This window comes from Vombatus ursinus, unplaced genomic scaffold (assembly GCF_900497805.2).
Source record: "Vombatus ursinus unplaced genomic scaffold, bare-nosed wombat genome assembly UNPS02014814.1, whole genome shotgun sequence".
In the NCBI taxonomy this organism is placed as follows: Eukaryota; Metazoa; Chordata; class Mammalia; order Diprotodontia; family Vombatidae; genus Vombatus; species Vombatus ursinus.
The window spans coordinates 11,954,123-11,970,696 of record NW_020954592.1 but is presented as its reverse complement, the minus strand read 5'-3'; the positions used below and the strand labels follow the sequence as shown (position 1 = coordinate 11,970,696).

At 38.3% G+C, this 16,574-nt stretch overlaps 2 protein-coding genes across 5 annotated transcripts in view; one reads left to right on the top strand and one right to left on the bottom strand.

The window, feature by feature from the left end:
• Positions 1–16,574, top strand: part of CTPS2 (CTP synthase 2) — a 132,590-nt gene that overhangs the window by 48,786 nt on the left and 67,230 nt on the right. For all 4 annotated transcript variants that reach the window (XM_027835387.1, XM_027835390.1, XM_027835388.1 and 1 more), the window contains exons 10-13: positions 1,259–1,347; positions 3,151–3,245; positions 4,638–4,700; positions 4,844–4,887. In XM_027835387.1, coding sequence (XP_027691188.1) covers positions 1,259–1,347; positions 3,151–3,245; positions 4,638–4,700; positions 4,844–4,887 — 291 coding nt within the window. The remainder of the gene's footprint in view (positions 1–1,258; positions 1,348–3,150; positions 3,246–4,637; positions 4,701–4,843; positions 4,888–16,574) is intronic.
• S100G (S100 calcium binding protein G) overlaps positions 13,786–16,574 on the bottom strand; it is a 5,688-nt gene continuing 2,899 nt past the window's right edge. The window contains exon 3 of the mRNA XM_027835391.1: positions 13,786–14,065. Coding sequence (XP_027691192.1) covers positions 13,961–14,065 — 105 coding nt within the window. The 3' untranslated portion in view covers positions 13,786–13,960. The remainder of the gene's footprint in view (positions 14,066–16,574) is intronic.

Below are 16,574 nucleotides of genomic sequence, written 5' to 3'. Positions count from 1 at the left end.
ACGGGTGAAGACATACACATACACCTGTATGCACATGCATGTCGCGCACACACGACAGCACGCACACATGTATACACACAGATGTACACACATACACACACGCACGTGCACACACACATAATACACAGTACACATGTACACAATAGATACATACACACATGTCCATACATACATGCAAATACTTGCCAAGTGGCAAGTGAAGGTAGAATAGTTTAACATTTGATCAGACCTCAAGAATTACTTATTTTGAATTTCATTGAGATCAGATTCTCTTGCTGCATAAATTTACAAGTGTAGTGATTTGGATTTTGTTCCTGACAGCAGGTTTTAGGGCTTGGACCACTTTCACATCTCTCTTTGCTGATCACCCTTACATGTATTGGAAACATTGTGATGTAACAGAAAGAAAAACGATCTGGAAGTGAGGAAAACTGAGTTTAATCCTGGCCATGACACTAATCAGTTGTGTTAATTGGGTTTTGGGGAAAAGCGGGTATTTGGACTTTGATCCTCTCTAAGGCCTCTTGCAACTTTACCCATCCTAATTCTGATTCCATCCCAAATTGTCAGCCCCCACCCCCATGCCTTTACTCTGTAAAATTTGAAGCCTGTTTAAGATCACATTCCAACAAAGATATAAAACCAGTGTTTTTGTTAGAGAGTGAAACCTCCATGAATAGGTTAGACTGGTACTGGAGATAAACAGGATTTTATTTAATAGAATTCATTGTACCTAGATTTGGTCTTTCAGCTGGATTGTGATACTACTTGCTATGTATTAATTAAAATGAGACTCACTTATAAATTTGAAAAGTGAGACTATGATAATGTTTTATATAGAAGAATTACATCAAGACTGCTTTATATATATATTAGAATCTCTTTGTGTATCTTTAAAGATTTATGTGTAATTTTAGAATCTTTTGTTTGTAATTTTATGTTATTTGAAATTCGTATTTTCTAGTATCCCCCCTTTTTTTGATAGAGGATGAGTTGATTATGTTGGCTATCTCCTTTTGTGAGGACTTCCCTGATTTTCTACTCTCCCAACAGTCCTTCCCCTCCTCCCAGTTACTAGTACTTCCTTTCCAGAAATTGTTTCATATTTATTTTGTGTTTACTTATATATGAATTTGTTGTTTCTCTGCATGAAATGTAAGCTCTTTTAGGGTGGGGACTGTTTTATTTTTGTCTTTTTCTAACAAGATGCCTGGCACATAGTAGGTGCTTAATACATGCTTGTTGGTTTGTTTCTCAGTATGTAGATTCTACTGATCTAGAACAATCTTCTGAGGTTGAGAACCCCGTGAAATTCCATGAAGCCTGGCAGAAGCTGTGCAAAGCAGAGTGAGTACCCACAACACTGTATGCAATAGATGCTTGGAAGGATCTCTTTATTCTGACTCTAGAACAGTCAGATCTCTTATTCCTTGTATAGTTTTTGTGTATTTCAAAATTCATTTATTTATTTATTTAGATTTATCAACAATCACTTCCATAAGCTTTTGAGTTTTAAATTTTTCTCCCCCTCGCTCTCCACCTCCTTCTTCAAGACGGCACGCAATCTGATATAAGCTCTACATATACATTCCTGTTAAACATATTTTCACATTAGTGATGTTGTAAAGAAGAATTAGAACCAATAGGAGGAACCACAAGAAAGAGAAAACAAAACAAAACAGAAGAAAAAAATAGCAAATAGTATGCTTCGATCTGCATTCAAACTCCATAGTTCTTTCTTTGAATGTGGATAGCATTTTCCATCATGAAACTTTTGGAGATGTGTTAGATCCTTGCATTGCTGAAAAGGGCTAAGTCTATCAAAGTTAGTCATCACACAACGTGGCCGTTACTGTGTACAGTGTTCTCCTGGTTCTCTGCTCACTTCACTCAGCATCACTCCATACAAGTCTTTCCAGGTTTTTCTGAAGTCTGCCTGCTCATCATTTCTTATAACATAATAGTATTCCATTACGTTCATGTACCACAACTTGTTCAGCCATTTCCCAATTGATGGGCATCCTCTCAATTTCCAATTTTTTGCCACCACAAAAAGAGCTGCTATAAATATCAAAATTTATTTAAAAAAAATATACTCAAGGTCACTAAATCCTACCTGTAAACATGATGGGAATTGGCTGGTCGAAGGGAGAGGGGAAATAATAAATAATGTGTTGACTTCAAAATTGTATTGTAGAATTGTACATTGAAAGCTTTGACCTCCTGGGAGGGGTATGTTTTGTTTTTGTGTGGGTGGGTGATAAGAATATTTGCTACCTCAAGTTAAATAACAAGATAGTTGGGATAATATTTATTTTATTTTTAGCTCATGTTTTATAGTTTCCTGCTTTTACCATTTACCTGAGGCTTTGCTCTTCCATATGACAGATCATTCTCACATTTTAGTGTGGGGACAAACTAGATAGAATTATTTTATACCAGTGCATGTAATCTCTAAACACTCCATATATCAATTCATTGGAACATTGAAGTCTTTGGTAGCCATTAATCTTCTCAGATTCTTTAGCTGATTTCAAGTGTACACTTAAATTTAATAGCTCTTGGCATTATTTTCTAATGCCTTTTTTGGGGGGGGGAACAGGGAATAATCTCTTGGGAACAGAATCTGAACCAAGATTTATTTTTTCTTGAATTAAATTCCCTCAGTTATTATGCAGTTCAAATGTCACATGGGAACAAAAAAGACCAGAAAATATTCATTAGTTTTGTTTTATACTAAATGGTACTACATAGTGGTTCAAACTCTTCATCCTTGTGAAAATTTCAAGAAAAGAAGTTGTGACAGCCAATTCATAAATAATTGTTGGGTTGTTGAATTGACATTAGATCATGTACCTACTTGAGGCAAAGTAACCTAGCTGCCAACATCTTTCAGTACGTGAGAAAAATTGAAATGAAGCTATTGCTGCAGTTCGTAAGTGGTGTTGACTATTACCAAATGTTAAAAAATATTGGAATTATGCAGGGCTGTGTTTTTGTTTTTTAAAACCTAATTCGCACTTAAAAATCCAGGTCCGTGTAACGGTGCTTATACTTGATGTTTGATTTGCCATTCTCTAGGAATGGTGGTGGTAAATAATAAAATGAGTGATGGATACTTACCTTGAACCCTCTCTTGGTTGTTTACAGTGGTATTCTAGTACCAGGAGGCTTTGGCTATAGGGGCACAGAGGGAAAACTCCGGGCGATTTCTTGGGCAAGAACAAAGAAAATACCTTTTCTGGGTAAGATTCAACTCATATGATTAATAATATAATGACATAATTGATCTCATTTTTGAGAAATAGTAGGTTTATCTGGGTTTGATAATATCACAGGTTTCAATCTGGAGATATGGGGTGGGGAGAATAGTCCCATTTACTCTCTTTTGGTAAGGGGGGGATAAGTTTTTTAGCTTGATTCTGTAGAAGCATAATGTTACAATGGAAAAAAGACTGGGTTTAGACTTAGAAGACTTGAGTTCTGAATCCCAGCTCTCAGAAACTTGCTGCTTCTGTGACTTTGGGAAAGTCACTTAATCTTTCTGTACCTTAGTAGCGTCATCTGTAAAATGGAGGAGTTGACCTCTACAATCCTTTATAGTCCTAAACCTATGATCTTAGATAAACAAATAGATAAAACAAATGTTGTTTAGCCAAAATACCATTGGACTTCAGATGAGAATTGTATTCAGTTGCTTACTGTACCGCTGACTAGCTGTGTGATCCTGGGCAGGTTCTTCGAAATCTCAATTTTTCTGTCTGTGAAATGGAAATAATACTTCATTTTCCTCACTTTGAAACACTGTGAGGTAAAGTCTTTGTAAACTGTTAAGGATACAAATATGAGCTTCAGGTGTGATGTTGGCACTGTTTGCTTTTTTGTTTTTTTTTTTCCCCTCATTGGCAGCTTCCTTAGATGTCTACGCCATTTGTCTTTCTTCCTCCCTCTCTGCACCCTTTGGCATTTTTTTAAGCCCAATTGCTCAGTGACCTCTAGCTCCTTTATGGTTGCCTTAAGTATCTTACAACAGTCTTTCACCCAGATTTGGCCTTTTCTACCAGGGTGCCTCATGAGTGGTATAGTAGAAAGTACCTTGACCTTGGATGTAAGAGTCATGGGTTCAAATTCTAGCTGATTTTTTGTTGTTCAGTCGTATCAGTCATGTCATGTACAACAGTCATGACCACATTTTGAGGTTTTCTTGGCAAAGTTATTGGAGTGGTTTTCCATTTCCTTCTCCAGCTCATTTTACAGATAAGGAAACTGAGGCAAATAGGATTAAGTGATTTACCCCGGGTTATATTTACCCTTCTCTCCCCTCCTTCATTCATTCCTTCTCTTTAATACTGTGTAGAGATATTGTAATTTGTGTTAGTGGTGGAAGGAACCAGACCGATGGAATCATGGTTCCTTAAATGAGAGGCCACATAAATCTGTGCCTCAGTGCTATCGTTAGAAAGGAAGGAGGGAAAGGAATAAGCATTTACTAAGTACTTTCTGCATGCCAGGCACTAGGGTATACCTGTCTTTCAGATATCTTGTTGGATCAGTGGAGGTCAGGCTTTCACTGGGAACATTTGTAGTCACGTTCATGGGGTTTCGTGTGATGACGTGTGTTCTCCCTCATCCTGCAGGCATTTGTTTAGGGATGCAGTTGGCGGTGGTGGAATTTGCCAGGAACTGCCTTGGTTGGAAAGGTGAGTCTAGGGCTCCTTCCAGGCCTCGCTCAAGTCAGTTATTTCATTAAAAAGCCTCAGATAAACAAAAACTCAGACTCATCTTGCTTAAGGAAAATTGGTGAAATAAGTTTTACTGAAGCTTTTTCTTTCTTAATGCCCAGATGCGGACTCTACAGAATTTGTACCAAACACCAGCATTCCTGTTGTAAGTGACTATTTTTTTTTTTTTACTGATTTTGATGATTTTATATCCTGTTTCCTAAATGCATAAAGTATAGTGTGTTTCTTATATTATCAAAATGTAATTTTAATCATTAAATTGTTTTTGCATCCAGACTCATATATGTCTTGTACAGTTCATTCTGTCAACTTTTCACCAGAGTTTCAGTCCTTAACCTTATTTTGTTTCACTGCTTTTCTTTTTTTGTTAAAAAAAAGTTATTTTATGATTGTTTTCAATTTCTCCTTCCCCTTCCCTGCCCCAGTTGAACAACAACGAAAAAGGGAAAATAAAACCTTTGTAAAAAAAATAAACATGATCAAGCAAAGCAAATTCTCACATTGGCCATGTCCAAAAATGAATGTGTCTTTCTGCATCTTGAGTCCACCACCTTTTTGGCTAGGGTTGTGACTCAGCAGTTTTTAAGGTCTAAATACCTAAGCAGTAGGGGCAGCTAGGTGGTGCAGTAGATAGAGCACCAGCCCCAAAGTCAGGAGGACCTGAGTTCAAATACGGCCTCAGACCAAACACTTGACATGTACTAGCTGTGTGACCTTGAGCAAGTCACTTAACCCTTTTTGCCTCACTAAAAAAAATTTAAATAATAAATAAATACCTAAGCAGTGAAATTGGTGTATATTATCATAGATCAATAATTTTAGGGCCAGCATATTCTATATTGTCCAATTCTTAGGAATTCTTCAAGGCTTAGTCCAAATGTTACCTCTTCCATGAATCTTTCCCTCATCTATTTCTACTATCACCACCATCTTTCTCATATGCAACTAGTAGAATTATTGACCCTCCTATGAACTCTCATGGTACTCGGTATTATATTTGGGTCCCCAGAGCCTAGCAGGGGAAGGGGGAGGAGAGTAAACATAGAATGTAAGTTCTTTGAGGGCAAGAACTGTCTTTTGCCTCTTTTTATTTCCTCATTGTTGGCACCTAGTAAATGTTTATTGATTGATTGATTGTTATAGTGATTATTATGTACCAGGCATTGTGCACTTTACAAATATTATTTCACTTGGTACTCATAACAGCCTTGAGAAGTAGATGCTGTTATTAAAACCATTTTACACTTGAGGAAATTGAGGTAAACAGAGATTCAGTGACTTTCCCAGGTCACACAGCTCATAAGTGTCTGAAGCTGGATTTGACCTCAGGTCTTCCACACTCCTGACTCAGTGCTCTATCCACTGTGCCACCTAGCATTTAATAAATGTTACTATTAAAGGATTGAATGTGAACTAAAAAGCACTTAGAGACAATACAGTGACTTCATACTCTAAAGAATTCAGACCAGCAAACAGTTTCCAAATGTGTGCTCTTTACAAGACACTGGGGATATCAATCAATCAATCAGTCAACCTCTATTAAGTGCTTACCATGTGTCAGGCACTGTGCTAAGTGCTGGGAATACAAAAAGAGACAAAAGATAATCCCTGGCCTCAAGGAGCTTACAATCTAGAAAACAATATATTCCTGCTCTAAAGAAATTCATAATACTTGCACTTTTGTGTACATGTCATAGGGAAAAAAGGAGAGGTAAAAACAAAGGTATAAAAATAGTAGAGGAGAGAGAACTTTCATTTGGAGAGATTAAGGAAGGCTTCCTGAAAGAGAAGATACAGCCCTGAAGGAGGCCAGTATCTCGTAGGTATGGGAAAAACAGCCTTCGTGAATTCCAGGAGAAGGGAAAAGGCAAAATATGTGATCAGAAGATAACCAGTAGTCCCTTTTGGTTTATGGTCCGCATGGAGATGACAAACAGGAGTAATGTGAAATTAAGGAAATTAATTTGAACCTGGAGAAGTAAGTTTCAGCAGTATTCTGGCATGTCTTAACTATAAGTCTAAAGAGTTTGTATTTTAGCCTATAGGTAGTGGGCAGCTTCTAAAATTTTTTGATCAGGGTAGTCAGGAAGATTATATTGCAGCTGTATGAACAGTGAATTGGAGAATGGAGAGACTGGAACCAGAAAGACAATAATAATAATAATAATAATAACAACAATAATGATAATGATGACTATTATTACAGTCCAAAAGAAAGGTAATGAGTATCTGAATTAGGGTAGGCCCTGTCAGTGTAAGTAGAGAGAGAAGGGTAGAACTGACAGGATTTGCCAACTTTTTGAATACAGAATATTAGGGAAAACTAGAAAAGACAATGGGATCTAGTTGTTGTTCAGTTGTTTTTCAGTCATGTCAGACTCTTTGTGACCCCATTTTGGTATTTTTCTTGGCAAAAATAGTGGAGTGCTTCACCATTTCCTTCTCCAGCTCATTTTACAGATGAGCAAATTGAGGCAAACAGGCTTAAGTAACTGCCCAGGGTTACCCAGCTAAGAAGTTTATGAGGCTGGATTTGAACTCAGGAAGATGAGTTTTCCTGATTCCAACCCCAATATTCTATCCACTGTGCCACCAGAGCATCTAATAAAGCAGATCATATTTTCAAGTTATAGGTGTTAGAAGTGCTGATACTCATTAGGAGTCTGTGATGACTTCTCATTTACATGAAAAATGCTCCTTGATGTGAATTTGGCAATAATTGTAACAGGCGAATAGCTGCGTGTTGTGTTGTTCTTTTCCTTAAATAAGATTATTACTGTGGAGTAGAAAAGTAACTTTGCCAGAAGAGGTCACTGTTACATAGCTATAACAACCCCAGGCCTTTAATGACCCTTTGTCCTTTATACATTTCTCTTCTCAACCAACTTGTTTCAAAGTGTCCAGTAAAGCCAGAGCAAATAAAATGCTGGAAATACTACTGGCTTGCAATCATCTGGCTGAAGAAAATTATCCATGTCTTCAACCTCAGAACCAGCAGTGTTATGTCGGTGATGATGGGGAGGGATGAGGCTGTCATGTTAATTTTCTGAGTTCAACAAATGAGAATGTCATTACATAAAGATTCAATGCTGTTAAAACTTGTTTCATTGACAATAAATATTCGTTGCATTGGCCCTTTTGACCCTCCTTTAGGGCAGCTCTTGGGTATTATAGCCTTCAAAAAAAACCAGTAGACAAAGTACAATGCAACTATATCTTGCCTAGATTCCCTTAGATAAAATAGAAAAAGGAGTAGGAAAAAAGGAATAGACTTTTTTTTAGATAAGGATGAAAAGACTCAGCCTAAAAGCCTTTTTAGTTTTCTCATTTATTCAAGAGATGCATTGAATTGTTTCATTGATGAGTATTCTCCCTCTCTCTTTCCTTCTCCCCCTCCCCCGGCCTTCTCTGCCTCTTCCTGTGTTTCTTTTTCCTTCTCTATCTCTTCTCTCTTTCCCCCTCCTCCTTCATTCTTTTTCTTTCCTTCTGTCTCTCTTCCTTTCCCTCCTTCTCTTTTTCTCTCTCCCTATCCTTCCTTCTCCTCTGTCTCTGCCTCTTCCTTTCCCTCTCCTTTTTCCTTTCTCTCCTTGTCCTTTTCCCTCTTCCTTTCCCTTCTTCACTCTCTCTTTCCATCCTTCTCTCTCTCTTTCCCCCTTCCTTCCTCTTTATACATTTTCCCCAGCAGAGCTGGTAGGCTGGAAGATAAAGGCATCTGATGCTTCTACAACAAATCAGATTTCCCTGGTCTGTTTCAAAGTCTTTTTTCTCTACTCATTCATACCATGCATGACTTGGAAACTGATGTAGCTCTTTTGAACTCTGCCCAGAGAAATCAAGTCATTGATAATTACTGTCCTTTTCTTTTCTGCTGTGCCATATCCAAATTGTTTCAAATTCTCTGGATAGTAAGAGTACTACCCCTGGAGTCAGAGGACCTGGCTTCAAATCCTGCCTCTAACACTACCTGTGTGACCTTGGCTAAGATACTTAACTTTCCTAGGCCTCATTGTACCCCTCCATAAAATGAGGGGGTTTGGGTAGATGACCTCTGGGGTTCCCTCCAGCTCTAAAAATGTATGGTACCATGGTCTTAGTCAAATGATTGAGTTACTCTTATGCACTCAGCGCTCTTTTTCTGTTTAGTGGGTGAGGGAGAATTTCACTTTTTGTAACCTTCATTTATTTAAATTGCATCATAATGCTGAAAAATCACTTATAGAAGAGAGAACTGATTTTCTAAAAGGAGAAAAAAAATTAGTAAATATTCAAAGCAATGGCATTCTTAAGCAGACATTCTGAGACAGTCTGAGACTGTAGGCTTTGACATGCTAATGCCAGTTTTAGTCATTTATCTTGTCTATCACTTTCTTGCCATAGTGCTTTCAAGGTGAGATTTAATTTTAAGTCAAGTTTTATCACAGCTGATTTGTGAAATATGCACAGAGGAACAAATTAGAGGATGAAGTGAGAGAATAAGAAACATCCTTACAATTAGAGTTGGAAAGGATAGTAAAGGTCATCTAGTCTACTTCCCCCCCCTCACATTTTACAGAGGAGGAAACTGAGGTACTGAGGTAAAGTGACTTACCCAAATTCAAGTAGTAGTAAATACCTAAAGTGGGATGTGAATTCAGGTCTTTTGACACTGCATCTGGCACTCTTCATCTCATCACATTTCCTCCTTTGTCATCTATCACTCAATGCTTGTTTTAAGACAAAGCTCTATTTTGAATGTCTTTGCAATTTCCAAAAAAAAAAAAAAAAAGAAGCTACTTGGATGAAATAAAGGGAAAGAAAGAATAAAAAAAATAAGAGAAGAAAGAATAAGAGGCTAGTTAATTACAGATTTTGATTAGGTGTACCTATCCATGCCACATATTTTTAGCCACTTCAGAAAATAGAAAAAAAAAAGTTGAGGTTTACAACCAAGTATCTTACCCTGAGACATATAAGTTTCATAATCTTTTAGAAAAAGGTTCATTATTTTCAAAGATGGAATTTATCCTTATGGAAACAGTAATTGAAATCCTGAGAAGAGAAAGACCCAGGACTAAACCTGGGGATATGTATTTGTAGGGTTTGGGAAAAGAGAGAAGAAAGGTCAGAGGAATAAGGGTATGGAAGGTATACTTGAGAGGCGAAGGGAACTTGTCTGAGGCTAGTTGGCATGTCTGTTGCAGAGTTTAAAAGCTGCCCTAATGCTTTTATGCCTAATGACATAATAAATATTTTTTCTCCAAAAATTTTGTTGATTTTGTTGCTTGTTAGATCATTTGCAGCAATCAGTGAAAAGGACATAGAGTATAATGCTTAGGTCCAAAACAAATTGGACAGCTGTAAGTTTTTTTTTAAACACTTTTTTTAAATATATTTATGAGGCAATCAGGGTTAAGTGACTTTCCCAGAGTCACACAGCTAGTGAATGTTATGTGTCTGAGGCCAAATTTGAACTCAAGTCCTCCTGACTCCAGGGCCTGTGCTCTATCCATTGCACCACCTAGCTGAGAAGGGCATCATGCTTTATGTGTAAACTTCAATGAAGAAAAGAAAAAAAAATGCCTCTTTATCCCTTGTTTGTTATAGTAACCACATCCCACTTTCCAAACTTCCTTGCTGTTGTTGACAACTCCACCCAGGCTTGCAAGCTTGGTGTCATCCTTGACTTCTCGAACTTTCTTACTCCCCATAACCAATCAGTTGCCAAGTCCTGTCCATCTTTCCTTTGTAGCATGTCATAAATGTACTGCCTCTCCTCCGATACTGCCACCATCCTGGTGGAGCCCGACATTCCCTCATGCCTGAGCCAGCTGGGTTGTCTGCTCACTGCAAGTCTCTCCCTGGACCAATACAGCTTCCACCCATCTATCGAAGTGATCTTCCTAAAGCCCAAGTCTTACCATGTCACCCTCCCCTATTCAGTAAACTCCAGCGACTCCTTGTCACCTCTAGGACCAAATATAAAATCCTCTGCTTGGAATTCGAAGCCCTTTATAAAGTGCCCTCCCTACCTTTCTAGCCTTTTTACATTTAATACCCCCCCCCCAAGTCTTTGATCCAGTAGCACTGGCTTCCTTGCCATTCTTCCCACTGGACTTCATCCCCCAAACCTGGGCATCTTCATTGGCCATCCCCCATTCGTGGAATACTCTCCCTCCTCCTTTCCACCTCCTGGCTTCTCTCAAGGCCCAGCTAAAATCCTGTGTCTTATAGGAAGTCTTTCCTAATCCCTCTGAATTCTAGTGCTTCCCCTCTATTAATTATCTCCACTTTATCCTATATATAACTTGTTTGTAGGTAGCTGTTTCCATTTTGTCTTCCTCTCTTAACTGTAAGCTCCTTGAGGGCAAGGACTGTCTTTTACCGTTCTTTGTATCCCAGTGCTTAGCATGGTGCCTGGCACATAGTATATACCTAGTAAATGTGGATTGAGTGACTAGAGCACAGGAAAGAGATGAGGGCTGGATGTATAGATTTGGAAGTCATCTGTATAGAGATGCTAGGTAAATCCATGGCAACTGAACATGAATTGAGAAAGAATGTACAAGGGACAAGAGGAAGGGACCCAGTACAGAGCCCTGCAGTATTCTCACATTTAAGGGGTGGGGCATGCATGTTGATCCTGTAAAGGAGAGAGAATTAATTATCTGTTTGACAGATAGAAAGGAAAACCACAAGGAAGCAATGTTGTCAAAGCCAATAGAGGATAGGGCAGGGGCGGGAAACCTGTGGCCTGTTAGGTGCCTTGGGTGCAGCCTTTTAACTGAGTCCAAGTTTTACAGAATAAATCCTTTTATTAAGGGGATTTGTTCTGTGAAGTTTGGATTTAGTCAGAGGGCAGCACTTGAAGACCTAGAGGGCCAGATGTGACCTTGAAGCTGTAGTTCCCGACCCCTGGGGTAGGTATACAGAAGGAGGTTGCTATTCTCTTCGTCTAGGAATCCTGTTGCCTTTGCACTTCAAATGGAGGGAGGTTAAATAGTTCCATTGGTAAACATGTGCTTTAAGAACATAAGACTCTTTGTACTAATTAGTCTTTGAAAAGATAATCAGTTGGGTCCTTACGTTAGTTTAGCCACTTCTTGTTTTTCATTTTTACTTTGTCAATATGAAATATAATTCTTTTGAATTTTCTCTTCAAGCTTTGTACCTTCGGTTCTCTAATTAGGAACTTTCTATAAGAGCACTCAGTGCCATAATGAATCATAGCTTTTAATTTATATAGCCTGATTATTCCTTGCATACTGGATCACTCATGATATTCTTCATCAGAATATCTTATATCTTAAAGTTCACTTTTAGTATGTTTATTTCATCCATTGGCTAATGTTATTTATGATTGAAGGGACGTATCATCGACTCTTATCAAGTATGTTGCCATGTCAAGGTCTGTAGCAAAGTTGAGTCTGCTTATTATCCTGAAAGACCTTTTATTCATCATCCTTGATTAGGAGGATGCTACAGACAGGTGATGGATGTTTCTTATCATGGAGTCCACAGACACTCCCTCCACTCTGTAGATAGATTTGGGGAGGGGGGACTTTGAACTTGGATGGGAAAAAATTACATCTCTTTCTCAATGTAACTGGTTTCCTTTGTAATCCAATGTATTATATTTTTTAGACTTAAAAGCATTATTCTTCTAGTTTTAACCAGACTGCCCTAGGGATCTCTGTCTCTGTCTGTCTGTCTCTGTCTCTCTCTCTCTTGCACACACATACACCCCCCCCCACACATACCCCCATACACACACCCACACACACCCACACACACAAAACCCTTTAGTTGGAAACTAAGTAGGGAACTGATTTTTTGGTGAATTTAGATTGTAGAGTGACCTCTGGAGACAGGTTTCCCCACACATTTATCCTCTGGTGTATACTGTAAATTTCAAGCCTTTCCCACTTACTGTGTAAGAGAAAAATCATTGCTGTATATTATGACTATTTTGGATGTATTCCATGTAGAACTGAAAATCAAAGTGCTAATACATACTAAACAGCACTGAGTCAAGGACACTTGGATAGATGGATTGCTCTGACTGACTTATTAGTTTTACTTTCTTTTTTATTTAGGAGCCTTATTTAAACTTGGATTGTATTTCCCAAGAGAGTTTTTCATTGTTGGGAACCCTGGGTTTAAGGAATGCTTTTCTAGTGGCTCGTTAGAAAAGGCCACTGATTAAAGGGGTCTATGGCAGGTTATTTCTTAAAGGCATACAGTGTGATATGAAAACTCTGAGGGTCTTTCCCTCCCAGATTAATTCTTTTGGGAATACAAACTAGATCATCTTTTGCCTCAATTCTTACCTAGCCTTTAATCACTGAATGGGTGTTGCCTCAGACAAACTGAGACCTGGGAAGGACCTTAACTTAAAAAGGCCAAGATCTCTCCCTGAATCAGGGGCCATCACCAGTTGTATTGACCTATGTCTTTCCACTGGACTCCAGTGACTCTGGAGGAGAAAGTGAGGCTGATGACTTTGCATGGCCCTGCCTCATTTAAATCCAATTCACTTGCAAGTCAAGATATCACTCTTTTGATGTCATTGGTCCTCTTCAAGATTGAAGAATGAACAACAGTGTGATATGGGGTCATTACTAGCATAATTCAGTTACTGTAGCTCCTCATTTTCCAGATGAGGAAACTGAGGCCAAGCAAGGAAGTGACTTACTCAATGTCATACAACAAAGTAGACTGAGAATAGTGCCTAGAACCTGGGTCTACTAACTCCCAGACAAGGACTCTTGCTTCTACACCGGAGGAGTTTCACCTTTTTTTATATTATGGATCCCTCTGGCAGACTGGTGAAACCTAAGGACTCCTTCTCAGAGTAATATTTTTAAGTGCATAAAATAAATTATATTGGACTGCAAAGCTAGCCAACCAAATAGAAATAAAGATGCAAAATTTTTCTCATTCAATAATCAGTCAGACTTGGGGGGTGGGGTCCATGGACCCCCATTTAAGAACCTCTTCTCTACATCAAGCTGCCTCCTTCCATGCCCTTGTAAAGTTTCTGTAGACAAAACATGTGCAAAGTGAAGAATATTTAAGAATACTTTTATTAATAATACATTAATTTCCTAACTAGGACCATATGATATTAAAGAATAAAAACTTTTGTTTAATGGTAGCTGCTCAGGGGTTTTATGACTTGTGGCCAGAGTAGAGCTCTATCTTGGCTAGCACGCTGCTTGCTTCTTCACCGGAGGAGGAACTCACGAGGATATCTTTTTTATCAGGACCTGGAATTCCTCAAAACTGACTTCTCCATCGCCATTCTTGTCCAGTTCTTTAAAGAGGTCATCCAGACTGATTGGCCCCTGGGTTAAGATGAATAAATAAGGGTAGTGGGTAAGGGAGAGGGAGAGAGAGAGAGAAGGCCAGTCAACTGCTGTTGTTATTTCCAGCAGGAAGAAAAGAGAAAGTGTTGGTTCTGCTTTCCTGGAAAGGCTGTGAATATATGCATTCTGGTTGTATTTTAGTAGTGAGAAAACTGATGTCAGTAGAGTGTCGAAGGATGGAAAGAGAGTTGGACTTGATGTTAGGAACATTTGAATTCAAATTCACCTTTAGATATTTACTAGCTAGGTGATCCTGGGCAAGTCACCTAACCTGAATAATTTGTAAAATGGGATTGTGAAGATTAAATTAAATAATGTATGTAAAAGTGCTTTGTAAATCTTAAAGCATTGTATATGGATGGGAACTGCCTTTAATTGTATTACTTCATGACCATCAAAATGTTGATTCCTCGGGCATAGGCATCCCTCTATTTTGGACCCAGTAGATTCAATCTAGGCTTTAGAAATATCAATAGCCCATGAAGTTCAAATAGATCCTAGGAAATATGTAATACCTGCCTGCCAAATGAGCAAGCTGCTCCTACTCCCCTGAGCAATATAAAAATCAGAGATATAGATCTGGAAGGGACCTTAGAGGCCATCTAGGCATACAGATGAGGACACTGAGGTCCAGAGTTAAGTGACTTGCCCAAGGTCACACAATTAGTAAGTGACAGAGCTGAGATTTGAATCCAGGTCTTCTGACTTCAAAGCCAGCATTCTTTCCACCTTACTGTGGCTACTGCTTCGTAAAAAAGCTTATAGCTCATATTTGTAGATTTCTTAAGCTTGACTGAGGTTTAAAAGGACCATTGAAATTCTTAAAAACCATTTACTAAGTAATAGCAAAGTTACAATCTGGGTTCACGAGTGCACTCTGGATCCTTGAAACATTGAAGTTTTACACAAAGAGCCTTCCTTTTCTCATAGCAACCCTGTGAGGCAGGTAATCTAAGGATTATTATCTCCGCTTTGTAACTGTGGAAACTGAGGCTCAGAGAGGAAGAAAAGCTAGTAAGTGGATATGAGCTTGAGCTCGAATGTAGGTTTTTTGGCCTCCAAGTCCAATGTTATGCTCAAGGAAAGGGGTTGAAATTATTTTGTTTTTATTCCTAAGGCAGCTTCATATGAGAGCAATGAGATGTAAGCAGAATCCTAGGACTTTGTGTGAGAAATCTTGGCGATATGCCGCAATTACAAAAGTAAAGCATAAATACTATTCTGCTTCTGATATATGGGCACAAAATATGTGCTTCTCTGCTGAAGTTTATGCTAAGCATGACTGAGACTATAATTCATCCATTCATCATGGTGAAACTAGAGACCAAGGTATGTGCTTGTTTTAAGTGAGTAGATCAGTCGGTAAGCCCAGTTAAATATTATTTGGAAAATGGATCTTTCAAAGGACGTTGGAGTATTTTGTTTCTCTTAGCTTTTAAAATGTGCTCAAATGAGTTGTCCAGATTATTTTCTTATTGTTTATTTTTTCTTACGCTTATTTTTTATTTCTTAGGACTGAATCTTAAAATACTTTTTAAAAAAAGCAAAATTTTATTTTTCTTTTTTTCTGTTTTCTTAAACTGATTTCTGTTTCTAATAGTTTATCATTCTCAAAGGCCTTTTGTGTTTTACCTATTAAGGAAATTTTAGATTTTTAATATGACAGTTCTGCTTGGCCTGGCCCCATGCTCTGGAGAGCAGAAATAAGAGCAATGGGTTGGCATTATAAGAAGGTAGAATTTGCCTGAACATAGAATTACAGATTTAGAGCCAGAAGGCATCTCAGAGGTCGTTAGTCCAACTCCTCTATTTTTTCAGATGGGGAATCATGACCCATATAGGGGGAATGACTTGCCCCAAAATCACACAGGTAGAAAATAGCATAAGTAGGACTGGGACTTAATTCTTCTTTCTCCAAGTCTAGCAGTCTTTTCATTGTTTCACATTGCTTCCTGGGGCGGGGGGGGGGGGGAACAAACATCCTTGCAGTTAGAGTTGTGGCAGGTAGGTGGCGTAGTAGATAGAGTACTGGCCCTGGAGTTAGGAGGACATGAGTTCAAATGCGGCATCACTTACTTGCTGTGTGACTCTGGGCAAGTCACTTAGCCCAGATTGCCTCCAAAACAAAAAAAACAATTAGAGTTGTCAAAAAATGGAATGAGGTGTCCCTAGAGTTAGAGGAGGGCATGGGAGAGTGATTTCCCTATCATTCTAAGTTGTATAGAATAGTAAGTTAGAGATATTGTTATGGGATCTCTTCATGCTTTGGGTAGGAAATGGATTAGATGGTTTAAAGTAACAACAATAATAATAATAATAATAACAACTAATATTCATTTAGCACTTTGAAGTTTGCAAAGTGTTTTACTAACATTATCTCATCTTATACTTAAAAACAACCCTGGGAGATTTGATGAATGGGAGAAATTTTGATGAAACTGTAGGCTAAGATAAGATAAATGACTGACCCCAGGGTCATACAGCTAGT